The 26,400-nt window shown below is 52.4% G+C and overlaps 1 protein-coding gene and 1 pseudogene across 2 annotated transcripts; both read left to right on the top strand.

Annotated features, from left to right (window-relative positions):
- The first annotated feature begins 2,115 nt into the window (after positions 1–2,115).
- On the top strand, positions 2,116–26,106 carry Usp30 (ubiquitin specific peptidase 30). Of its 2 annotated transcripts, none has more exons than XM_032886731.1 (13): positions 2,116–2,316; positions 4,265–4,374; positions 5,298–5,480; positions 8,772–8,875; positions 14,435–14,533; positions 15,777–15,822; positions 16,785–16,879; positions 20,646–20,705; positions 21,295–21,381; positions 22,584–22,664; positions 22,758–22,977; positions 23,623–23,743; positions 24,157–26,106. In XM_032886731.1, the coding sequence occupies exons 1-13, from the start codon at positions 2,234–2,236 to the stop codon at positions 24,419–24,421; spliced, it is 1,554 nt and encodes a 517-aa protein (XP_032742622.1). In that variant the 5' UTR covers positions 2,116–2,233; the 3' UTR covers positions 24,422–26,106. The 2 variants fall into 2 exon arrangements, with proteins under 2 accessions (XP_032742622.1, XP_032742623.1); XM_032886732.1 differs by having other exon boundaries at positions 15,780–15,822; positions 24,157–24,673.
- On the top strand, positions 10,018–13,254 carry LOC116885835 (annotated as a pseudogene).
- Positions 26,107–26,400: the final 294 nt, after the last annotated feature.

Here is a 26,400-nt window from a genome sequence, read left to right as displayed (position 1 = left end):
CAACAACAACAACAACACACACACACACACACACTCACACACTTTCAAACAATAAGTATGAACATTTTTTAAAGCATACTCCCAGAAGCTAGTCCCTCCCACAAGCCCCCAACTCCTAACACCTGCCTTCCAAAGTGGGGAGCACCTGGGCCCATGCTTTGAGCACACAGGCCTTTGGGGACCATCACACGTAAGTCAGCACAGTGGCTTCGAAATCTCCGAACTATCACTCATGTACTGACTGAGTGTCGTACCTGACAACCTGCACTTAAGTCACTTGTAACTAGTCCTCTTTTTGCCTGTGAATGTCATGGTGTGTGTGTGTGTGTGTGTGTGTGTGTGTGTGTGTGTGTGTGTGTGTGTGCACGCGCGCTCGTGCACGTGCTGTGTTCACATGTGCTTCCTAACTGGGAGATTTAAAAGTTCTATAGAGAATGGCAGTATGTTGCTCACCTCTCTGAGCTTCCTACTTATAAATTGGGCCAGTGGGATGGTCCAGCAGGCAGTAGTGCTTGCTGCCAAACATGATAACCTGGGTTTGAACACACATGGCGGAAGAAGAGAACCAAATTCCTCAAGTAGTCATCTGACCTCCACATGTAATTCATGACACATGCCTCCCCAATAAATAATAGCTTTTAAATTGGCTAAAGATTGTAAGATGGTGCAGTCGCTGTGGAAAACAATATAGAAGTGTCTAAATAAAAAGAATTTGCATATAAATCTATAATCTCATTACTTGGTATAAACCTAGAAGGGCTGAAAACAAGACCAGAAGGAGATGGGGTTATGTGCCCAAGTTTATTGCCAAGAAGTGGGAGCAACCTGTGTCCACTCACAGATGGACAGCAGAGAGAAGCTAGTACTTAAAATGGAATATTACTTTCCTATAAAAAAAGACTTTATGCCAAGTGAACCAAGCCAATCGTCAAAGAATTCTGAGCGACTCCTTTCCTGAGAGGACTGCAGACAGCCTCATAGGATTGGAAATAGAACGGAAGTTACTAGAATGGAAGACAGGAAGGGGGAGTTGTTCAACACACACAGTTCAGCTTTGAGAAGAGAAACAGTATAAAGATCTGTTGCACAGCAACCTGCCCACGCAAGACAGGAATCCAAAAATTCTAACACTTTTACTTATTATATGTATAACAGAGGGAGATTCATAGCAGATAAATATCTAGTTTGTTTCTGTGTTTTGCTGTTTTAAAAAGTGACTCCATGAACATTTGTGTGGGACTGTGTAGGACTTGGTATGAACCTAATAGAAATAGATTTCTAAGGCATTGCATTTTAATTTATTGCAAGTCTGTGTCTGTGTATTTATGTGTGCATGTGTGCACGCAAGTGTTTGTGTGTATGTGTTTGTGTCTGTATGTATTTCTTGTGTATATGTTTGTGTGCACGTGTATGTGTTCGTGTGTGTATGGGTGTAGTATGCGTGTGTGCATGTGGATGCACACATGTGTGTATGTATAGTGTGCATGTGTGTATATGTGTGCTGCGTGCACATGTGTGCACATCTGCATGTGTGCATATATGTGCGAAGAGTGCATGTGTGTATATATCTTTCATTCGTGTGTGTTCATGTGTAATGCGTGTGCATATGCTTGTGTGTGTGCATGTATGTTTGTATGTTTGTGCGTGTGTGTGTTTGTGCGTGTGTGTGTTTGTGTGTGTGTGTGTGTGTGTGTGTGTGTGTTGCGCACCACAGCACTCATAGAAAGGTCCTGACAACTTTGGTTCTCTTCTACTGTATGGTCCTGGGGACTGAATTCAGGCTGTGAGATTTGGGAGACAGGCCTACAGAGCCCCACATTCTAAAAATCAAAGAACCATCTATTTTAAAGCTTTTTCCAGTTTAATAACAGCCTTTCCACATGAAAAACACGAACGAAGCTCTGCCCTGAAGGCGGAGCCTCTGTGTCTTTGACTGAAGCCTGAGCAAATGCGAGGGCTCAAAGCTTCCAAAAAGGTCCCCGGCCCCGGAAGTCTCCCTTAGCAACAAATTAGGCTGCGGTTGCTAAGGGAAAAGGAACCGGGGAGCGGGCGTCCGTGCACTATTGCAGTCCGGTGTGACCAATTTCCGGTCCGTCTCCCTGGCTTCCCCCGCCGAAGCGGGGTCGCCACCGCGGGTTCCTCCACTTTGGGAACCTCACACACTGGGCTCCTCATTACATTACGCTGCAGCGGGCGTGGGGGGCGGCGGCTGGCAGCGGCAGCAGTGGCCGGGATGCTGAGTTCCCGGGCGCAGGCGGCGAGGACGGCGGCCGACAAGGCCCTCCAGCGCTTCCTGCGCACCGGGGCGGCCGTCAGGTGAGCGGGTGGGGGATGGCGGCTGCGGGGCCTCCAGGCCTGCGCCGACCCGGCGGAGGCGTAGGCCGCGGCCCAGCGTTGCCTCCTGGTCCCTGCAGTGGCCGCGGCCTGCGAGGCCCCGTAGCCCTTCTCGGTGACCCCAGAACCCGGGCTCCAGGCCCACAGTCTCCTCAGGCCTGCACACCGCCCCCAGTTTGTCATATGCCAGTCTTCCACCTCTGCCGTGCTGGGAATCCTCAGATCTGCATCCCAAACCGCGTTGGTTCCCAAGATATCAAAGCTCCTCAGCTGCTAAGCTGCCCAGTGTGTGACAACTTCAGACTCTTGGTTCCTGCTAGGACCCCCCCCTGCACCCCAGGCTGTTTATCTTCCCAAGGCCTGGGGCCACACCCCCATTGCTCACCATGACTACTGGGACCTGTTGCTTGGGTTGGCTTCCTAGGGTATGGGGGCAGGTCTGACAGCGTCTTACCCATCTTGGAAGACCTCCACCACACCCCCCCAGTGTTTATCCTGTCCAGCACCCTTATTTTACCAGGTAGGAGATAAGGCTGTAATAGGCCTTGTGGCCTAAGAGCTGACCTGAGGGCAGGACTGGCCAGTTTTAGCCTTACTCCAGGCCCTCTTAGTCTTTTCCTGATACCATTCTGCAGAAGTACTAGTCAATCAGCAGCGTGCCTCAATTTCCCTCATTGAGCGTATGCCGGGCAGGTGTGCGGTATGTATCTGGCCCCCATCTCCACCTGTCTGCTTTTTAAGCCAAGGTCTGTGTACCTTCTATGGATTCATCCTGGAAGGCCAAAAATGATTTGAAATTCGTGATTCCCTGTGACATCGGAGAATGCTGGCCATTGTCTGGCGATCACTGTTGTCACTAGTGACCCTATTCAGTGAGTGTTTTTATTGAGCTGAGATCTATATTCCTGGTCCCAGGGGAGGGGATCAACTTCGTATAGTCCAAACATTGGGTAAGAATGTGTTACACACATGTCCACATGCATGTGGGTACATGTTACACATGTGTGGGTTGTCTTCCTTGAAGATACAGAACTTTGTATAACATTGTGTTCTGAATAGTGCCCATGTTCAAGTCAAGTCTGAAACGAAGACATCTTTAATGGCGTGAGCATGTAGACGATCTCTTGTTGTATTGTTTAATATTGGCAAAGAGAAAATCCATTTCTAAAGCCTGGCACCACTGTGCAGTCACTCATTGTTCAGGAGCCAGGAGGACTCTTGAGTTCAGAGCCAGCCTGGGCTAGAGTGAGTTCAAGGCTAGTCTGAATGACTTCAGGAGACCCCATCTCAAAACAAACAAACAAACAAAACCCAACTCAATAAATAGGGAGAGACTAGGGAGATGGTCCAGGTGTTCGATTGCCTATTGCATAGGCAACAAACGTGAAGACCAGAGTTGAGGTCACCAGAAGCCATGCGAACACCAGGTAGCCTGGCATATTTCCTGCACTGGGTGGGAAGAAGCATGGGAGTCTGATTAGCTGTGCCAGTGAGCTCTGGGTCCCCTGCCTGAATGAACAAGGTAGAGAGTGGTGACAAGGACACGCAGTACTGCCCCCCAACCCAGTGTTCAAGCTAAGTGCTTAAGTACCCCTGATTTCCAAGACAAATTCTTTTCTTTTTTTTTTTAAAGATGTATTTATTTATATATGAGTACACCAGAAGAGGGCTTCAGATCCCATTACAGATGGTTGGGAGCCACCATGTGGTTGCTGGGAATTGAACTCAGGACCTCTGGAAGAGCAGTCAGTGCTCTTAATGACTGAGCCATCTCTCCAGCCCCCAGGACACATTCTTACTGGTGCACATTACCTTAGATTTCAAGCTTGCTGGTTGGTGGTTACTTTGACCAAACGTCACTTCCCCACCACTGTCTGTACCCGCCTGCTGTCGGGAGACACAGTGACAGTCCGCATCTTTCCTTTTTCAGATACAAAGTCATGAAGAACTGGGGAGTGATCGGTGGAATTGCTGCTGCTCTTGCAGCAGGAATATATGTTATCTGGGGTCCCATTACAGAGAGGAAGAAGCGGAGAAAAGGTAGGGACAGGGCTGTGGAGCCTCTTTTGTCTACTTGAGGAGTTGGTCGTCTCTTAAAGCAAGGTCCGTGTCTGTGAAGTGGAACTTCCCACACTGGGGGAGGCTCTGTTTTACACATTTTAAGGCATGCTTTGTGTTGGCCCGGGGGCTCACGCCTGTAATTCTAGCTCTTGGGATGCCTGACAGGGTGACCTAAGCCAGACCCCCTCCCAAGGAGGGGAGTGTAAAAAGGCTGGCCTTGTCATTATGTCCCAAGTGGCTAATTGTTGTTATTAATGTGTGATTGTGTTTTCAGTCCTGCAGCTGACTGATTACATCACAGCAGTGGTTTCTCTAAGAGATAGGAGGGGAGGGGAGAGGGGAGCCGGGAGGACGGTGGTGGAGAAGCTCACTGTGTGCTTTCATGGGTGTTCTCACGTTAAAGAGTTTCTCAACACTTACGTCAGCACACCGAGGTAGAGACCAACCTGGGCTCTGTGTACTGAGTTCCCGAGTTTTGGCAGAAGAGGAAGAGGCATCCTGGGAGTTGGAGCTGCTGTCTCTGCAGGGCGACTGACCAGTGTCTTTTTCGGTCACTGTGGGAAGAACAAAAGCCTTGTCCCAGGAGGCAGAGCTGTTGTGGGGCCCTGTTCTCTTACTAAAGGAGACAGAGTCCAGGAGAGCATGAGGGCAAGGAAGAAGGCGTGGCCGCTGCTTTTGTCTGTTTCATATCTGGGCCAGGCACCTGGAAGGGTTTCAGAGAGACAGGACAGGGCCCCACCCTGTGGCTCAGTCTGCAGTATAATATGCCCAGTGCCCAGGCTCACTCAGGGTGGGATCCCGACTGAGGGCTCCCATGCAGAGACGGGAGCTCCAGAAGGGAGAGGAAAGAGGGCCTCTCCAGGTGATGATGTATGGTCGTCTTCCTTCCCCGCTCTCCTTAGGGCTTGTGCCTGGCCTTGTCAACTTGGGGAACACCTGCTTCATGAACTCCCTGCTGCAGGGTTTGTCTGCCTGCCCCGCGTTTGTCAAGTGGCTGGAGGAGTTTACCACCCAGTACTCCAGGGACCAGCAGGGGCCGCACACACACCAGTGCCTGTCCTTGACACTGCTGAACCTCCTGAAAGGTACTGGGGACGTGAGGGCGGGCATCTTCAGGGTCTGGCTGACAGAAGAAAGGCTGAGGGGGGAGGGACACATCCGAGAGCCTAAGAGAGACCGTCAGACTTGGAAGAGAGTTGTATTTACTGCGTGTGCCACAGCACACACAGGGAGGTTAGGACAACTTTGGTTCTCTTCCTGGTCTGGTCCTGGGAACCGAACTCAGGGTGTGAGGTTGGGGGCAGGTGCCTTTACCTACAGAGCCTTCCCACCAGCTACTTTTTTTCTTTTTAATTAAAAATGGCACCATCTATTTAAAAATACTTTGAATATAAAATCAATTTTTAAAAGAAAAAGAAAATCTGCTGCCGTACAAGCACTTCAGCTGTAAGTTTCAAAAGAAATAAGATTGTCCACAAAAACACCAATAAAGGTCCCTGGCTTTGTTTCTTTTTGCCTGTCAGAAAAGACAAAAAAGCCAATCCAGGGCCAGGCAGCCGTTAGCTTGGGGGGGGGGGCACACTGCCACTGCAGTGGGAGTGGCTTGACCTTTCCTGAGGGAGCTTTAGCAGCTCACAGTGAGCCCATGCAGTGTGGCCAGTGCTGCCAGGCCTGGAAATCTCACTGTGGAAGTCTTTCTCGGCACCGTTAGTCGCAGGGGAGGATGCGGGGATTTATTTTATTTCTTTATTTTTAAAGATTTGTTTGTGATGTACGAGTACACTGTCACTCTCTCCAGACACCATAAGAGAACATCAGAGCTCATTACAGATGGTTGTGAGCCACCATGTGGTTGCTGGGAATTGAACTCAGGACCTCTGGAAGAGTAGTCAGGTGCTCTTAACCGCTGAGCCATCTCTCCAACCCCTAGCCAGTACTCTTTTTTTTTTTTTTTCTTTTTTCTTTTCTTCGGAGCTGGGGACCGAACCCAGGGCCTTGCGCTTGCTAGGCAAGCGCTCTACCACTGAGCTAAATCCCCAATCCCCCTAGCCAATACTCTAAATTAACTACAATCTCTCCACGCTTTTACCAGATTGTTATCTTTTCGTTTGGCGTGATTTCCGGTGGGGATGTGAGTGCCTCACAGGTAACAGCCACTCTCCAGGAGAAGGGCTTAGGCAGAGGTAGACTCAGTGCTGTCTGGGTACGGAGCGTTAGCACCTGTTAATAATAACCAAGCCACCTGCTGCCTTCTGCATCAGCTCTTACCACTCTCACGGTCAGGACCAAGGGACTGAGCAGGCCCAGAGGGTAAAGCGCCTGCTGCTCAAGCCCGTGGATCAGCCAGCGCCTGGATCCCCAGCGCTGATACAAGCCCCAGGCAACACACCTACACACACGTGTATGTGAGGTGGCCCTCCACAGACACACACCTACACACGTATGTGTGAGGTGGCCCTCCACAGACACACACCTACACACACGTGTGTGAGATGGCCCTCCAGACACACACCTACACACGTGTGTGTGGGTTGGCCCTCCACAGACACACACCTACACACGTGTGTGTGGGGTGGCCCTCCACAGGAACATGCACACACATACACATGAGGTATTTTTCTGGTGTTGGCATTTTCCTGATCGAGTGACCGCTGCATCTCTCAGTCTTTCTGTTGGCTGTCAGTTTAGGAGAAATGGCCACTCAGGGCTCTGTGTTTGAGTTGAGTTGTTGGGGCTTTGTGTTGTTAGTGTATAGGGGTGTTTTTATTAGAACTTTCTTCTTTTGAAAATGGATGTGGATATATATGTGTAGATGTGTGGACCACGTGTATGTAGGTGTAATGGAGGCCAGAAGAGGGCCTGGGGTTCCCTGGAGCTGGACTCATGGGCGGTTGTGAGCTGCCTGAGGGAACTTGAGTGGAAACAGCAGCAGGCACTCTGAGCTGCTGGGCGGCCTCTGCAGCCCGGGCGCCTGTGCAGCTCAGTGGTGCCTGTAGTCCAGGTTGTAGCAAGTGTCACAGCATGGGGCCGTCTGTGCACAGAAGTACGTCTCTTTGGGAAGCATGGCAGAGCTGTCCTGTTGGTGGCAGGTTGGGAAGCTGCCAGTGACCGTGCCAGACTGCTGGTGGTGTTTGAGGCCAACATGCTCACCACAGGCTGCTGAGGTAGCTCCTCCCTGTCCCCGTGTCCTGCCCACAGTTCCGGTCATGTCAGACAGCTCAGGTGGAGCTGCAGTGGGGGAAGGAGGTGGGCAGTGTTCCCACCTCTGGGTCAGAGCCTTAAATGTGGGGACTCTCACATGCTTCGACTGCAGACCAGGGGCAGGAAGGGCCTGGCCTGTGTTATGTGTGGATTGCTGAAGCCGACCCTGAGAGGGCTGACCCTTCCTTTATTTCCTACTTGAGCAGCACTGGGCTCCTGCACTGTGGTCTGAATGGCAGTTACAGTCTGTGGCCTGTTCCCTGGTTGGTTTGTTTGTTTGTCTGTCTGTTTGAGACAAGTCTCACCATGTAGCCTTGGCTGTGCTGGAGTTCACTCTGTAGCCCAGGCTGGCCTCAGACTCAAAGGGACCCTCCTGCCTCTGCCTCCTGAGTGCTGGGATTAAAGCTGTGCAGCCCCACACCCAGCTTAGTGTGTTTATGTGTTTGTGTGCATCTCCTTGGAGGCCATGAGACGGCAGCAGAGCCACCCGATGCTGGTGCTGGACTCTGAGCTCCAGGCCTCATGACGAGCACTGTGGGTCGGGCGGGGCTGCCTGTCCTGCTAGTGACGCTTCTCAGCACCCAGCTCAGCCTGTGGCCGCTTCTGCGCTTCAGCCACAGAGCGGAGTGGTTGGGACAGCACTGCCCTCAGGGAAAAGGGCCTGACCATTGGTGTACATAGACCCGTGAATCCTTAGTGGACCCACCTTTATCTTTTTATAATTTGTTATCCATTGTTATTTGGGAAGGCATCTTGTGCTGTTGCCAGGATTGGTCCCACATTCCTGGAGTCAGGAAAGCTTTGAAGCCCAGCATCCTCAGTAGCTGGGCTATGGCCCGTGCACTATGCACACAGGCAGGAGTGAAGGCTAGGAAGCCATGTGGAGCCCCAGGAGAGGCGGGGCGTGCTGGGCGGGGGTCACCCTGTGGTGAGTGCCTTTCAGCCTTGAGAATTATCGGTTCAGACCATACTCAACTGACTTACAGCGTCCTCTTTATCAGATGGTAATCGTAGCTTTCCGACATCCGAGATTCATCCCACAAACATGGCGTGCAGACTCCGCAGTGTGTGAGGCTCCAAGAGTGCGAGGGAGCTGCAGTGTCGTGTGCTGTCCCCTACCCACGTGCGGCCCTTTCTTATGCTCTGACTGAGTTGTCTTTCTCTCTTGTACCCAGCTCTGTCCTGCCAAGAAGTCACTGAGGAAGAGGTCTTGGACGCCAGCTGCCTGCTGGATGTCCTGAGAATGTACCGGTGGCAGATCTCGTCCTTTGAGGAGCAGGTGAGCACCCCGACAGCAGGCTGAGCTGGTGCCACCTTTAACCTAGGGACAAGTGGTGTGGGCACAGCGTGCAGGGCTGTGTGCACGTGCTGCAGGGATCGAGCCCAGGACCTTGACTGTGCTAGGCAGGTCTTCTCCCTGTTAGATCTCCTGGTGGAGCTGAGGGCCAGTGTCTCACTGCTGTCCTGATAAAGAGGACACAACACTTGGTGGGTCGACGCTGGCACTGGGCATTAATCGGTGGCCAAAGGGAAAAGCTTCTGGCTTTGCACTGACTGCACTCAGGTCCTGAGAGAACCAGGTTTGTGTGAGACCCTCTTTCAGGCCTCACAGTTGCCTTGAAAGATCCATCCTCAGCGGTGGTTAAACTGTCACCAGACCTCCAGCTGGTGTCCCTCACACCTTCATTCCAAACCCTCTGCCCTGCCACCCTCCTGGTCCCGGCCATTGTTGCCCTGAGCCACTCGGAGACCAGGACAGCAGACCTAGGCCTGGGGTGAGGTGCTCCAGGTCCCCAGCTCCCACACATCCTCCCCAGCTGCACGGCCAAGCCTCTGTGTATCTTGCCACCATCCCAACACTGAACTGGGGCAGGGAGGCAGCCCTTCTGAGACTACACATGGATTTGTTCCTTGTTCCTTGCTGATCTGAAGCCCTGTGGCGTGTTTCCAACATGAAGTGGGTGATGCCTATCTCTGAAGGTTTACTCGCTGGCTGCACTTGTGAGCTAGGATGTGTCTCCATCCGATTGGAAATGACCCCCGGCTACTGTTCTGACTCTGCTCTTTCCTGTGTCTCAGCAGAGAGACTGGCTCCAAGGTCACAGTTACTTTTTCTAAGTCCCACCCTTCTGTCAAAGGACAACTTATGCCAAGTGACCCTTGGGACCATTTCCCAGATGATCAGTGCACAGCAGTGTGTGGGCCAGCAGTGGTGCAGCCACGGGGGGTGGGGGGAGGAGGCAGCATCTGTGTGGTTCTCTTGCTCTTCAGCAGGCAGCGTCTGCTCTCGGCCTTCCCCATCTCCTCATCTAGTCGGTCAGAGCCAGCTCACACCGGCGGGCAGTCCACTCTGTCTAGACCAGGAGCTGTAGGAGATGCACTGGGTTCAGTCACTCATGATTGTTAGCTGGTTGCACCCCCATGACAGCCAGTAAGGAGTCAGGGTGAGGATGGGGGCACAGACTCAGGAGCAGTGACTTCCCCGTCGCCTGCCGTGTTGGCAGCACTGAAGCGCACACTGGGCTCTTGCGGTAATTCTTTACCCAATAAGCCAGTATAAAATCACACAACCAGTTATTGTATTTATAAGCTATATGCCTAGGTCGGGCAGATCTAACACTACACTATTCTATCCCCAGCTATGAGAGTCCTTGCTACTTGGAGCGTCTCTAGGCCATGAGGTTCTGCTCCATCTCCCTTCTACCTCCTCTCCTCTCTCTGAGACTTCCAGTCCCACTTTTCTCCTCCTCTGCCTTTATTTGACCGGTCAGAGTGGGAGAAGTTTCCGTGGGATCACCTGAGTAAGAGATCTCCTCCTGGGGGCAGCCCCTCTTGAGGAAACAGAGTTAACCTCACAATACAACAGTACCAGGGCACCCATAGCACCCAGCCTCCACCCTCCTCACAGCCCAGGAAGCTCGCAGACCGGCTCTCGGCTGTTCTACCTGACAGGGCTGAGCTGTGCGGGCACCGTTGGCTAACGGTGATTGCCCACACCTGCCTCTGGGCAGGCACGTGCAGCCCAACAGAGTACCCATGGGAGCTACGGGGCTGTGAGGAGCTCAGAGTCAGCCTGTGCTGCGAGACACACGCACATCTTCATGAGATGCAGTTTCCACATGAACAGTACGGAGACGCCTGGGATGCCCCTCAGTCAGATGCTAGCGTACATGCCTAAGGGTCCCACCCAGTACTGCAGGGTACACTAACGTAAAGATTATGAAATAGTGCCCTGGTTTGCTGTGACCTCTGCTTGAACCTAGTCAAACACCATGGCCAAAGGCAAGCTGGGAGGGAAGGGTTAATTCTCACACTTCCACATCACAAATCTGTCGCTGAGGGAGGTCAGGACAGGAACTCACACGGGGTGGAACCTGGAGGCAGGAGCTGATGCGGAGTCCATGGAGGGTGCTGCTTGCTGGCTTGTTCCCCATGGCTTGCTCAGCCTGCTTTCTTACAGAACCCAGGGCCACCAGCCCAGGGTGGCTCCACCCACAATGGGCTGGGCTCTCTAACATCAATCACTAATTAAGAAGATGCCCTACAGGATCTTCTGGAGACATTTTCTCAATTAAGGTTTCCCCCTCTTAGATGATTCTAGCCAGCACAGAAGAGAAGCGTTGTCATCATGATTGTCAGCTAAGGAAAGGGGCAGGGGCTGGGGCTGCTGCAGGGACCCAGCCCAGAATGGCATAGCTCAAGTCTGGCCTAGGCAGGGACTGAAGAGGTTTGGAGCTCGGGATGTGTTTAGGAGCTGGAGCCCTGGGGAGGAGGGGGGCAAGCCTGGGAATCTTGGGAACGTGGAGTCCCCATTCTGCTCTAGAAGGAAAGACTTGTGCACAGGTGCGGTGGGGTCAGAGGCTGGCTGTGGACCTTGCAGAAGCTCACTCAGAAGCTCAGAAGCTGGGTTAGCCGTGTGTCCAGTACTTGCCTGGCATGCACATGGCCTGGCTTTTCTCACCAGCACTGGATAGCCACAGAGAAAACTGACAGATCTGATTACCATGGACTGAACCTAAGCTCAAATACAGGATCTGCTCCCTTTTTAAAAAAGATTTGTTTAATTTGAATATACTGTAGCTGTCTTCAGACACACCAGAAAAGGGCGTCTGATCTCCATTACAGATGGTTGTGAGCCACCATGTATTGCTGGGAATTGAACTCAGGACCTCTGGAAGAGCAGCCAGTGCTCTTAACCACTGAGCCATCTCTCCAGCCTGGGATCTGCTTTTACCAGTTTAAAAATCACTCTGGTGCCCACGTGGTGAGATCCAGGGTGGGATCAAAGGCTGCAAGGCCCGGCCTGAGAGAGAGAGAAGGAGCCATGGAGCAGCTGCAGCTTTGGGGAGGAGGTCTCTCCAGTTGGTCCTTAGAGGCACATCCCACCATGGATCTCAGCAGTGACACTGTGGATGCGGTCCAAGAATTACAAGCAGAGAGTCAAGCAGGACTTCGTACATTCACATGCTTAGAGTCCCTCACAGGAGCTGTGGTGCTTTGAACATACTTGGCTGATGGGAAGTGGCACTGTTAGGAGGTGTGGCCTTGTTAGAGGAGGTGTGGTCTTGTTAGAGGGAGGTGTGGGCTTGTTAGAGGGAGTATTGTCACTGTGAAGGTAAATTTTGAGGTTTCCTAGTGCTCATGATCCACCCACTGCAGAAGGAAAAGTTTCCTGTTGCTGCCTTTGGATCAAGATGTAGAGCTCTTGGCTATTCAGCACCATGTCTGCCTGAACACTGCCATGCTTCCTGCTGTGATGGTAATGGACCAACCCTCTAAAGCTGTAAGCCAGCTCCGATTGAATGTTTTCTTTTATAAGAGTTATCTTGGTCATGGTGTCTCTTCACAGCAATGAAACCCTAACTGAGACAGAAATTGGTATCAGGAGTGGGATATCCAAAGCAACTTCAACTTATGGCTTGTTCCAACGTCTGGTATAATTAGCCAGCACCAGGCAGATGCATGCCATGACTACTAGATCAAATACCAAAACAGGATTCCTGACAAGCAGACTATAGTGCTGGCATATAATGACATTGCCAATTCTGAAGAAAGTCCCACTTCAGGATTGTGATCAACCAGCCCAACAGCACAGCTGCAGACAAGGGAGTCTTGAAGGGTTACACTGGAGAGGATAGAACTCAGAGAATGTCCTCACTGTGCTGAGAGGCAACACAGAAGCTATGAAGGGAAAAGGGTCTGGAAAAGTCCTGAGACATGGTCCCTAGAGTTGTGTGTTCTTGTTCACTGACCAAGGAGCCACTGGAACCCTGGAGTTTCCTAGAGATGGTCTTCATGCCAAGGATCTGAACTAGACTCTTGGCTACATGCATGAACACAGAACGTACCACAAGATGGGGTTGTATGTTGGAGCATGTGGTCTGGCTCCATGATGAACCACCTGCATGAAGTCAGTGTTTATACAACTACTGCGGCCAAAAAGAGCCATCTTAGGCCTGCTACTATGGCGAGGACAGGAGCATATACCCGGGTGACTGGTCTAACATCAACTGGATGGAAGACTCCAACATGGAGGATCTGACCAAAGAGACCCTTCCTAAGCAGTGCCACCTGGTCAAGTCCCACACCAGCACCAGCCACATCATGCAGTGGGGAACTAATCTATCCCACCATGAAAATGATGGTTTCAGGGCATGACGCACAGACCAAGTTCCCCAGCTCTCTGCCCTCTGCCCAGAGGTGCTCCTGGCCGTCCCGCCATGACTTGAGGCGATCCCATCTTTTCATCGGAAGATCCAGAGGCTTCTGAGTGCCAGGCACAACACTGAAGTCTGTGCACCAGCCTCCCTCCTCGCTGGCCGGATTCGGGGATACTGCTGGGAGACTTCTGTCACAAGACTGCCACCAGAAGGCTGTGACACACTTCCTCTAATAAGAACACTTCTCCTCCCGTTGGCCACACCTCTGCACTTCCCATGGGTCAAGCACATTTAAAGCACCCCAGAAGCCAGTAGGCAGGCAGAGCACTGTGGGCCCCGCCAGTGGGCGTAGAGATGGGGCAGACTTCCCAGGGCTTCACCTGCCCACCCACTAAGCTGCACCTTCAGCCAAACAACAGATGGTTTGGTTTTTAAGATTTATTTTTCTTTTATGTGTTTGGTGTTTTGCCTGATGTCCACCACCTGTGCTGGGCCTGGTGTCCATGGGACCACAAAAGAGCCTTGGATCCTGTGAAGCTGGGGTTACAGCAGTTGTGAGCCACCATGTGGGTGCTGGGAACCAAACCCAGGTCCTCTGCAAGAGCAGCAGTGCTCTTATCCACCCAGCCATCTCTCCAGCCCCACACACAAAATTTTTTGATAGTGCAATCCAGCCAGCCCTTAAAAGGAAGTGTGTGGGGGTTATCTTCAGCTGCTGCGCTGTGGGTGAGCTCAGGGGAATGCTTGTTCCATTGTGTGCAGTGCCTCAGGAGCAAACCAGCAGTGACTGCTCTCCTTCACAGGAGCTGTCAGGTTGCCAGGGGCAGAAGGGAGGATGGAGGAGCAGGAGCCGGGTGGACGGTTACTGTGCAGTGGGCCTGGGTCTCAGTCAGGGGTTGATGGTGGTGCAGGTCACACAAGGGGCTGGATATTCTCCGTGCTACTGCTGTACGCCCAAGAAGGTTAAGGCATTTGATTTTGTGCTGTGGTCATCCTGCCTGTTTTTCAAAGCCAGCCCCTGCTGGAGTTGGGGGCTGGTCTCCTTCAGTTATTGGGACTCAGGGGAAACAGAAAGCAGACTGCCCTGTAAGGGTTGGTCTGTCTCCTGCCCATGGCCGGGCTTCTGACCCTGGCCCTGCCTCGGGAACCTGTCTTCAGGAAGCTTTGTCCTTTGATAGGATGCTCACGAACTGTTCCATGTCATCACCTCATCCCTGGAGGACGAGCGGGACCGCCAGCCTCGTGTCACCCACTTGTTTGATGTGCACTCCCTGGAGGTAACGCCTCAGTGTGTCTGTCAGTCTGTGCACAATCAGTAAGGATAGAGCACGTGGCCTGTGTCAGTGTGTGTGCGCTCAGTAAGTGTAGGACACACAGTCTGTGTCAGTGTGTGTGTGCTCAGTAAGTGTAGGGCACACAGCCTGTGTCAGTGTGTGTGTGCTCAGTAAGTGTAGGGCACACAGTCTGTGTCAGTGTGTGTGTGCTCAGTAAGTGTAGGACACACAGTCTGTGTCAGTGTGTGTGTGCTCAGTAAGTGTAGGACACACAGTCTGTGTCAGTGTGTGTGTGCTCAGTAAGTGTAGGGCACACAGCCTGTGTCAGTGTGTGTGTGCTCAGTAAGTGTAGGGCACACAGCCTGTGTCAGTGTGTGTGTGCTCAGTAAGTGTAGGGCACACAGCCTGTGTCAGTGTGTGTGTGCTCAGTAAGTGTAAGGCACACAGTCTGTGTCAGTGTGTGTGTGCTCAGTAAGTGTAAGGCACACAGTCTGTGTCAGTGTGTGTGTGCGCTCAGTAAGTGTAGGGCACACAGCCTGTGTCAGTGTGTGTGTGCTCAGTAAGTGTAAGGCACACAGTCTGTGTCAGTGTGTGTGTGCGCTCAGTAAGTGTAAGGCACACAGTCTGTGTCAGTGTGTGTGCTCAGTAAGTGTAGGGCACACAGTCTGTCAGTGTGTGCACACTCATAAGTGTAGGACACAGTCTGTGTCAGTGTGTGTGTGTGCACACTCAGTAAGGATAGGGCACGCAGCCTGTGTCAGTGTGTGCACGCTAACATCGGACACACAGCCTGTGTAGGGCCTAGATTAGTGTAAGACCCAGTAACCAGGAGGCCGTGGCTGGCAGAGCCTAAGCTACGCACTCCTGCTGTCGTGATTGCTGGAAGCAGCAGCCTCTTTAAGAGAATTCGCTGCTGCAGCCTGGGTTGTCTTTGAGGAGGGGAGTCGGCCTGGTTCTCTGAGTGAGTGCTCATCTCCTGGGACAGCGTAATATTAGGGCAGTGATAAGCGTTGTCTGGCAGTAGGGGAGGAAGTACCCCAAAGCGAGGAAATGTGGTTTTGTGACCTCCATAAAGGAACTCAGCAGAAGCCAGCCAGGAGGCGGGTGAGCGCCGCGTCGGAATGCTGGGCTGGGAAATGTTGGCTTTGACAGTGCTGCTGGCCCAGGAGCTTGTGAGATTTCCGGGTGGTGAGGGTGGTTAAAGGGCTGCCCTCAGGTCTTCAATCTCACTCTCTTTTCCCTACAGCAGCAGTCAGAAATGGCTCCCAGACAAGTCACCTGCCACACGAGAGGTAGGGTTGCTTTCCATTGATAAAATGTGCGTTTAAGGAAGTGAATGAAAGCAAAAGTGTGCCTTTCAGATAGGACGGCACTGCACCCGCCTCTGCCGGCTGTGTCCCGCTGCGGCTGTGCTGGACCTCCATGCTTCAGAGGGCCATAGCTTTCTTTCTTTCTTTCTTTTTTTTTTTTTTTGGTTCTTTTTTTTCGGAGCTGGGGACCGAACCCAGGGCCTTGTGCTTCCTAGGTAAGCGCTCTACCACTGAGCTAAATCCCCAGCCCCTGGCCATAGCTTTCTTGAGAAATCTGTATTTTCTCAAGATTTGAAGTCAGCACAGCCTCTGGGCGTCGGCTGGAGCCCTGCTGGTAGTTGGTCCCAGGCAGCAAACACAACCTCTCATCGGTGGATACGGGGGCACTTACCCATTTCTACCAATTATGGTTACAGACCAAGTGTGGGCCCAACAATTGAGAGGCTGAGGCAGGAGGATTTGCTGTGTCTTTAAGGCTAGCCTAGGCTACATAGTTCCAGGTCAGCCTGGACTACAGCATAAGATGATATTTCTGTGTCTCAGAAAGAGAGATTGGGAGAGATGAAGTGACTTTCCTGGTCACATGACTAATAAGCAGGCTCAGGACATCACTCAGGGCTGCCTGCCTGTAGAGAGAGTGTTTCCCATGAGCACGTTGTCCACCAGCCCCGTGCTAAGCAAGGAGCAGCCCCGTTCTCCAGAACTCACTTATTTAGGGTGTTTCCCCAGCTCCCCTCACTTTCTGGAGCCTGTGCCTCTTGCTGCCCTCTCTGACAGTGGGCAAGCGTCTGCACCTTACATAGCACCCGGTCTGCCCAAGGAAGGCCCTCGCCGCTCGTTAGGAACATTTTCCTAGAGGAGAAGCATCTGCTCTGTTGTGTGCAGGAGGGTGGGGTGGGGTGGGCCTGGGTGACGGGGTGTGTCAAAGGTGCCTTGCATTCTAGGGTCCCCTCACCCCATGACCAATCCCTGGAAGTCTCAGCACCCCTTCCATGGCAGGCTCAGCAGTAACATGGTGTGCAAGCACTGTGAGCACCAGGTAAGCGGCTGCCCTCCTGTCCTGCCACTCCCAGGGGACTGCTTCCGTCAGGATGCAGGAAGGGGCCTGGAGTGCAGGCTGGCCTCGGGGTGGGGAGGGAGGGACGGTGCTGGGGGCAGCATAGCTGCTGTCAGATGCCAGATATCAGGTCCTAGGTCTGTCTGCTCATGGTGGGCACAGCAGATTTGAGGTGTAGGAGGGGCTTGGCTTCGCATTTGAGTGTTCTAACATTTTCTGTGGAAAAATCTCCAAACAGCGCAGAGATGTTACGACTTTTAGGCAGTTTTAGGACATTTTGACACACCGCACACATGAGCATTCTCTCCTGAACACCGCACGATCACTCATCCAGTTTCTACCTGCTGGGTTACAGGGTCAGGACGGTTGGGCCTTCGCTTTTGGGGTGCATGCACCAGCACCTCCTGCTCTTTAGGACCTGGCACTGCTGTGTCCCATGGCCCTGACAAGTGTTCTTGTTCACTGCCAGTTGAGGGGCGTTTACGTTGTCTCCACCCTGGGGTTTTTGTGGGGATGTGTTCTTGAGTGAATGAATGAATGAATGAATGAATGAATGAATGAATGAATGAATGAATGAATATGCTGAGGAACTGGCAGCTGCCACATGTGGGTACCCTGATTCAATCTTTTGAGGAGCTTCCCCATAATTCTCCAGAGCAGCCACACCGTTCCACATGGGTGCCCAAGGCTCGAGTGCTGTCCTGTCTGACTCCTCACTCTCGCCTTCCCTGCCGTTGTATAGTTCACCCCTCACTGCAGGATTTTGCCTGCTTCACTGGGAATAACTAACAAGCAAACTTCACAGAGACGTGCAGAGTGTGGGGTGGTGGTTTGAGACGTACTCCAGTGGCTACCACGGTCAGGCCAGGCATCTTCTGTCTCTTGTGTGTGAGTGGTGACAACTCAGGTCCCTTAGTGAGTGAGTGGTGACAACTCAGGTCCCCTTAGTGAGTGAGTGGTGACAACTCAGGTCCCTTAGTGTGTGAGTGGTGACAACTCAGGTCCCCTCAGTGAGTGAGTGGTGACAACTCAGGTCCCCTAGTGAGTGAGTGGTGACAACTCAGGTCCCCTCAGTGAGTGAGTGGTGACAACTCAGGTCCCCTAGTGAGTGAGTGGTGACAACTCAGGTCCCCTAGTGAGTGAGTGGTGACAACTCAGGTCCCCTAGTGAGTGAGTGGTGACAACTCAGGTCCCCTAGTGTGTGAGTGGTGACAACTCAGGTCCCCTAGTGAGTGAGTGGTGACAACTCAGGTCCCTTAGTGTGTGAGTGGTGACAACTCAGGTCCCTTAGTGAGTGAGTGGTGACAACTCAGGTCCTTAGTGAGTGAGTGGTGACAACTCAGGTCCCCTAGTGTGTGAGTGGTGACAACTCAGGTCTCCTTAGTGTGTGAGTGGTGACAACTCAGGTCCCCTAGTGTGTGAGTGGTGACAACTCAGGTCCCCTCAGTGTGTGAGTGGTGACAACTCAGGTCCCCTAGTGTGTGAGTGGTGACAACTCGTCAAGCCCCCTTCAGTGAGTTTCAAGTGTGCTTTGTTTACGGCAGTCACCATGCTGGCCGCCAGATCCCTGAGGGTACCTCCCCATCCTGCCTTCCACCTCGACAGTCACCAGTCTGTGTCCTGAGCGAGGTCACGAGGGAGTTATTGTCTAGGGCGTGCCCCAGGCTCATCTGTGGTCAGAATGCACAGTGCTGCCTGCTCAGTGTCCCTCGTGCACACATTTCCTTCCTTTCCTGTGGTGAGTGCTGAGCTTGCTTCTGTGCCTTGGGTTTTGAGCGAGTGCTGCTGTGCGCATGGAGCCACAGCGTCTGTGCGGGGCTGAGCTTGTCTACTCTTCCCTCACATCCGAAAGAGGATGGAATCGAGCCTGTGCGGACTCTGTTGGTTGGCTGGTTGGCTTGAACAGACTGTCACTGTTGTAGTCCAGGCTGTCCAGATACTCAGTCCTTCAAGGACTGGGACTGCAGGTGACCAGACAATTCTAGTTGTAAGTTTTTGAAGTCTCCATTCTGATTTCCACGGTGGCTGCCCAGTTCCTAGCACAATGAAGCAGAGTTGCTTTTCTCCAGCCTTTGCCAGCATATCTTGTCTTTGTCCATGGCATGGTCATGGGGGGCAAATGTAAGCCTTGAGGGCCACTTGTTTCTTGAGATGTGGTCTCTTAGTGATCTGGAATTTACTAGGTTGGCTAAGCTGCCAGGCAGTGAGCGCTAGGGGCCTCAGGTTCATCTGTGCCTGTCTCCACCTTCAGGCTTCTAGTGCTGTGTGTGTGCATGCACATGCGTGTGTGTGTGTGTGTGTGTTTGTGTGTGTGTGTGTGTGTGTGTGTGTGTGTGTGTTACCATGCCTGGTTTTTTGTTTTTGTTTTTGTTTTTGTTTTTTTAATGTAGGTTCTGGGGATCAAACTCAGGTCCCTTATGCTTACAAGGTAAGCCCTGACCACTGAGCCATCCTGCAGACACCTTTTTGTCCTTTGTAACGCCCGTCTGCCCTAGCTGGGCTTCTTGGAATAATGGTTTTTTGAGTCCTTTGCTGATCTGCTTGTCTGCCTTCAGTTCCTCTGTCTCTCCCTGCCTGTTTCCTTTCCTCCCTCCGTCCCTCTCTCTTTCCATATCTGTCTCCTTCCCTTCCTTCTTTTCCTTTTTGGTTGTTTTTGGAGCAGGGTATCATGTAGCCCAGGCTAACCTCTGAACTGCTCCTCCTGCCTCGGGAGCCCTTCCAGGTATGAGTGTCACAGGTGTTGGTCTTTTGGGGGCGTGCATGCTGCTGATTTATGTGTTCTGTGTATTTGGATCTTACCCACCAGGCCTGTGGTTTGCAGAGGCTTCTCTTGCTCTTAGGCACCGTGTTGTATAGCGTTCTCCGCTGCCTTGTGTTGACTGACATCACCTGTGGCTAGCACGTTACCCTTTGTGAGAAGTAAGGTTCATATATGATACTCCCTGCTATGTCCTGGCCACTCGCCTCTGCTCTGCTCTCCCCTTGTGTTTCTTTGTATTTTGAAGCTGTTGCAGGGAGAATTGGGAATGCTGTATTTCCCGCTGTCTCCTGTACATGGGATTGTGGTTAGTTGTTGCTCCGTTTTACATCTTGAGATCTTACAAAATTTATCTCTCACTTTACTTTTCACACTGTGGGGACTGTGCCCTTGTGACTGCAGGGCCAGCACTGTCCTGAGCCTCTCGTGGAGGCTTCACAGTGGCTAACGTGTACATGGAGTTCTCTGCCTTCTATGACTTCTCTCCCTGTCTCTGGCAGGGCCAGCAGCGCAAGGCTGAGTAAGGAGCTGATGGCCACTGTGTCTTCTTTTTTTTTAAATCTAGGAAACATGTGACGGGTGTTCCCACAGTGGTACTGCTTAGAGTTGTCCCCCGTGTTACACAGTGTTCCTTTCCAGACACAGCAAGGCCACCTGTGCAGATGCTCACACACTCCACTGCGCTTCTGTTGTTAATGCAGTTTCACTTCTTGGACGCCCACAACTGTGTGGTGACTCCAGGCTTCAGCTGCTCCTGGTTTGGGGCCATCAGTGGATCTGATGGAAATCCTGGTAGTTGGTCCCAGTTCCTTAGGATATTGAAAAAAATTCCCAAGCTCCTGGCCCGGTACATACTCTAGGGTGATTTCATGCTGCTGTTCAATGCCGCTGTGCACTGTGTTCCTCTGCGTTACCGTCTGATGCGACCCTCACTCCGCTCCATCTGTTGACGCTGAGCTCTCTTTTGATTTTCTGCAATATTTCTTTTAGAGCCCTGTTCGGTTTGACACCTTTGACAGCCTTTCCCTCAGTATTCCAGCTGCTACTTGGGTACGTACTGATCGTGTGGCTTATTTGAATCTGTTCTGGACACCTTTCAGTCCAAAGGGGCCTTGGGTAACCTTTATATGGCTCAGTACTAATTGTCATTGAGATGTGTGACCAGCTAAGCCATTGAGCTCTGATCTAAGGACCTAGTTGTAGGAGAGAGAAGGTAACCATTTATCTCACCAAAGACACATTGACATTTGGACACTCGTGTCTTGTGCACAAATCTTAAACTCTAAGATTGTAGCTCTGTGTGCAGGTGTACATCTCAGCTCTGCTCCTCTCCTGAGCCTGTGTGGTGCCCGGTTCCCACTACCCCAGCCCGCTGAGCCTGTGTGGTGCCCGGTTCCCACTACCCCAGCCCGCTGAGCCTGTGTGGTGCCTGGTCCTGCTACCCCAGCCCGCTGAGCCTGTGTGGTGCCTGGTCCTGCTACCCCAGCCCGCTGAGCCAGTCAGCAGTGTAGCAGGGACTGACTGCACCCGTGTGTACCTGAAGCCTGAACACTGTAGACACAGCCCTGGGAGGCCGTCTGTTAGTGCAGTTCTGCTGAGCCGTCTGCTGAGCTGTTCTAACTGCCTGCTCCTGCTCTAGGGGCACCCACTGACACTGGACCACTGCCTTCACCACTTCATCTCATCCGAGTCGGTGCGAGACGTTGTGTGTGACAACTGTACAAAGGTATGCAGTCCTCCTGACACCAGGCACTGCCCTCCCCTGCCTTGGTTTGCAGAGCGGCTACCTGTGATTTTGTTCCCACACGAGGTTTGATTTGCCCACAGTATTTACAGGAACACCTTAAACTCTGGACATGGGTGGAGCTCCAATTCCTCTGTCTGTACTTCTGTCCCATTTGCCTTGTGTCCACCTTTTCACCCGGCCCTGACTTCCTTCTGAATCCAGAAGAAATATAGACTTTTAGGGCTGCTGGGGTGCATCCATACCACAGGTGCATCACAAACACACAAAAAACCAAAAACAAACAAAAACAACGAAACCTGCTCAACCTGCAGGCAGCTCCATTGAAGGGTCTCCTCTATTGCTGGTTTAAATAACTGTGAGGTGGGGGTAGTGGCTCCTAGGTCAGGAAGTTCCAGGGACCTTCCTGAGCCTCGCACATCCTTGTGACTTTTCCAGACCTGGGAGCTTCCCTGCACATTCCTGAGGGGGAAGCTGTGGTTTGGAGGAAGTGGAACCTTGGCGAGTTACTGAGCAGGGTAGGAGCGATGCTGCTCACAGGCGCCCTCTGCTGTCCACGTGCAGGTCTGACTGCTGCTCCACCCGAGGGTCTTCAGGCAGGGCCATAGGTGCTGAAATCCACTCATTGTCACAGTCCTACTATCAGCAGAAACTGCCTGGTGAATTCCAAGGACCCCAGATACTGAGGCTCTCTCGAGCAGGGAGGTCCAAGACATCCAGGATTGTCCCCAGAGGCTATTCAAGTGGAACTCCAGAGGAATCACACCGAACTGAGAGGGAGAGGCTGGCCTAGGGGATCCGCATAGAACTGACTTGGGGGTTTATTGGCTTTGTGAGTGCTTTGCGTGTGTATGTGTGTGCACGCGCCCCATGTGTGTTCCTGGTGTCAGGGAGGTCAGAAGAAGGAATTGGAGTTATTGCTGGTGTAAGCCACGTGGGTGCTGGGAACCAGACCTGGGTCCTCTGCAAACGCCGCAAGTGCTCACGCTGCTGAGCCATGTATCCAGCCCCCTCTCCACAGAGCTGCTGAGCACTCAGAAAGTTCACATTTCAGTGTTGCGTTTCCTGTCTTCCCTCCATGGTTCCTGGTACTTCCTGATGAGGAGGAATCTGTGAGAACGGACTTCAGCTGAGGGCTGAGCTCACTCCTGGGCTCCTGCAGACATGCTGTCTCTTTATTGCAGATTGAAGCAAAAGGGACCCAGAACGGGGAAAAGGTGGAGCACCAGAGGACCACTTTCGTTAAACAGTTAAAGCTAGGAAAGGTGGGTCCTCCTGTGCTTGTGGTCCACCATACTGGGGCTGTGCACTCTGTCTGCCCTGCCTCACCTGAGCACTTCCCTCCCCTCTGCCTGCAGCTGCCACAGTGCCTCTGCATCCACCTGCAGCGGCTCAGCTGGTCCAGCCAAGGCACGCCCTTGAAGCGGCATGAGCACGTGCAGTTTAACGAGTTCCTGATGATGGACTTCTACAAGTACCGCCTCCTGGGACATAAACCCAGCCAGCATGGCCCCAAAGCCACTGAGAGCCCAGGGTCTGCCCTGGAAGTACAGGACACACAGGCGGCCCCGAAGCCAGGTGTGTGGGGACTGCAGCGAGGAGGTGGTGCCCTCCTCTGGATCTTTCCACGTGCACTCTAGCCATGCATGGTTGGTTAACTTCCCAATAGCAGGGTTGGGGGTGGAGGGCACGGGCTTCCTTTTCATTTTTATCAGACTAGGGCCAGATCTAAGCATCTCACTTCTACTAGGAAAGTGTTCTCCTGAGCCCTGAGCCACGTCCCAGCCAGCGTTTCCTAGAGAACTAAATTGCACAGTAATGAGCATGTAGTGTTAGTACCGCAGGCATCGGGTTGGCGTGTACGTAAACGCAACCTCAGCTGGACCCGTGGCGCCCACGTAAAGGTGGAAGGAGAGGACGGACTGCACAGAGTTGTCTGCTGGGCTCCACAGGTGCTCTAGTAGGCAGGCATGCAGTACTACCTGTTCATCTCTAACGTGGAAACATAAATAAAAGGAAAGCCATCATGGATGGAAAGGCACAGGGAGCGTGCGGGTGGGGGACGATGCAGGGAGACGCTGTGGGGCTGCCATCTTGCTTTGAGCTCATGCATCACCTCAGAGCCGGGTGGGACTGCATGCTATGACCCCTCTGCAGCTAAACAGAAGCCAGAGGGAAGTGCGTGCCCAGACGAGCTGCCGTCTCTGTAACTTCTCCCTACAGGTCTGAGTCAGCCAGCGGCCCCCAAGACACAGTTTTTTATGAATGGCGCCTGCTCCCCGTCTTTGTTGCCAGCCCTGCCTTCCCCGATGGCCTTCCCTCTACCAGTGGTTCCTGACTACAGGTGAGGAGGGGCCGAGGAGTTCTGCCCCATGGCTCTGCGGTTCTCAGTGTCTGAAACACGGAAGTGTGGGGTAATTCCCTCTTTCATTGAGGTAGAATGATACTGTTTATTACCAAGACAGAAATGATTTTTAGTAAAAATCACAGAAGTGTATGAAATTTGCGAGTGTGTGCATGTGTAAAGTTTGCAGAGAAGTGTTTCCTGGGACTCCAGCAAGGCATCCTGTAGCCATCCCTGTTGGAAGTGTGTTCACTCAGATCACGTCCTTCAAGTGTAGAGCTGTAGTTACCAGTTAGGTGTGCCTGTGCATACTCACACTCGCCTCCTGTGGTGTAACACACGGGGCTCTGTAAGCTTTCCCTTTGCCTGCAAACCCTGGGTCTGTCATAATCTGTATTTTTCCTGCCTGTCAGCTCCTCCATGTACCTCTTCCGCTTGATGGCAGTTGTCGTCCACCATGGAGACATGCACTCTGGACACTTTGTCACCTACAGACGGTCACCACCTTCTGCCAAGAACCCTCTCTCAACCAGCAACCAGTGGCTGTGGATTTCCGATGACACTGTCCGCAAGGCCAGCCTGCAGGAGGTCCTGTCCTCTAGCGCCTACCTGCTGTTCTATGAGCGAGTTCTGTCCAGGGTGCAGCAGCAGGGGCGAGAGTACAGGTCAGAGGAGTGACAGGCCGGCCCAGAGCCAGGGCCCTCGGCAAGGTCCACACGTCCAGGATAAAAGCAAAGGCATGCCACGTGTACACGTGCAAGCCAGCCCTCCAGAGCCCTCGGCCTCTGTATTCTGAGAGCAGGCTCCACAGGGAGCCAGTCCTACAGCGCTGCCAGGGTGACCTGGAAGATGTCCTTTTGTGTCTGGAGCCTCTTCCTTGACACAGGCAATTAAAACCGCCAGATCCCAGAAGCCCCCTTTTCTGTGCTGTCATTGCTAGGTGTTCTCAGACGGCCGCCTTTGGCTGACTCCCCGACATTTCACCATAGATCTTTATTTTTAATAAGGAGGCCCATAAATATTATTGACAAGAATTAGTGAATTATTAAAGGCAACATTTGAGAAGAAAAAGTGCCTTTGTTTCCAGTTGTTCTGAGACCAAGCATGACCTAAGTCACAGGGAGAGGCTGAGAAAGCCCTGTCCTTCCAGGCTCCTCAGAGGTCAGAACAGTTCAAGGATGCCTGAGACAGCGTGCCAGCTCGCTCACACCGGAACCCCAGCATGTAGAGACTGAGGCAGGAGGACCACTGCAACTTCCAGGCCAGCCTGGGCTCCTTAATTAAAACTTTGTCTCCTCCCCTAAGCCTCAAGAACACCTACCTACCTTTGGGTGTGCCTTTTGTGATCTTCAGTTCTGTGTCATCAAGGTCATTTGCCAAGCTCACACTGGACGAGGGGAAGGCCTCTTCCTGAGCCTGTCACCTGCACTGCTAATGGCTACACAAGGTTGCTCTCTTCATGTTATTGCCCACAACAGGATTTGCAGAGCTTGGGCAGGGCCACCTGAAAGCTGGCACTGACCCAGGGCCGCAGTCTCTCTGGACCTTGCTTCCTCAGCCCACAGTGCGGGAGAAAGCAGTGTGATGTTTGGACAGAAGTGTAGCAGGTGCGTCCTTCAGGTGTCAGGGCCGCACTCTGTCTGTCTCTCTCTCGTGACCTCTCAGTAAGCAGAAGGTACACTGGGCCCCTTCCCTTTCCAGACAAGCCTCATGAACAGCCAGGCACAGAGGAATCCGTGTTAGCTAAGTGTGTAATTTAGAAAAAGTGATACCAAACTCAAACTGACTCTTCTGGTCTAAGATTGGGAACCAGACCTATCCAAAAGTCACTGAGGTAAGGCTGAGACCGTGTTTTCTTTGCTGCGGTGAGCTGGCAGACATTCCAGATGTGCCTCCGTCAGCTATGAGATCAGGTCTCACTGTGCATCCTGAGGACTCGAGACTGTGCGGTGCTGGACCGCCACACCACAGCAGCCCCACACAGCAGACCTGGCTTTCGAGCTGAGATGAACACAAAAGAGGTCAGTGGCTGTAACCCTAGAGCACTGTGCAGGGCTGTGGGCCCCAGCGAGAAGAGAGGTGGCCAAGAGGAAAGTGTGCAAGGCTGCTCAGTCGCCGCTGTGAGCCCAGGCTGTAGATGTGTCAGCCTGCGCGAGCGCTAATGTCCTTCCTCATGTTGTAAATTATTACAGTAGATAGTGACCAATGATGGTTCCTAGTTTTAAGTTATTCACAGTAGGTATCTTCTTCCTGGAGAAACTTAAGTTAAGCTAGTATTTACGCCGTAGGCTGCTGAGTGTGGATTTGCTAAAGCATTTGTATCTGCTGTGTACTATTGCAATAAAGATGGTTTTGTTAGGAAATGGCAGCGTGGTGTCTTCCTCCTTTATACAGGGCATACATACAGCAGGCTACCCACAGATGTGAAGATCGCCTGCCTCTGCCTCCTGGGTGTACCGAGGTTTTCTTTTTTTCTTTCTTTTTTTTTTGGAGCTGGGGACTGAACCCAGGGCCTTAGCGCTCTACCACTGAGCTAAATCCCCAACCCCTGTACCGAGGTTTTTATAACCCTCTGTGTTCTCTGTGGTAAAGCAAACAGCGACTCTCTTCAAGCAAAAAGAGAAAACACAGAACACTGGTTATTAAAAATGGACAGA

The sequence above is a fragment of the Rattus rattus genome, chromosome 16, assembly GCF_011064425.1.
Source record: "Rattus rattus isolate New Zealand chromosome 16, Rrattus_CSIRO_v1, whole genome shotgun sequence".
NCBI lineage: Eukaryota > Metazoa > Chordata > Mammalia > Rodentia > Muridae > Rattus > Rattus rattus.
This window is presented reverse-complemented; position numbering and strand designations above follow the sequence as displayed.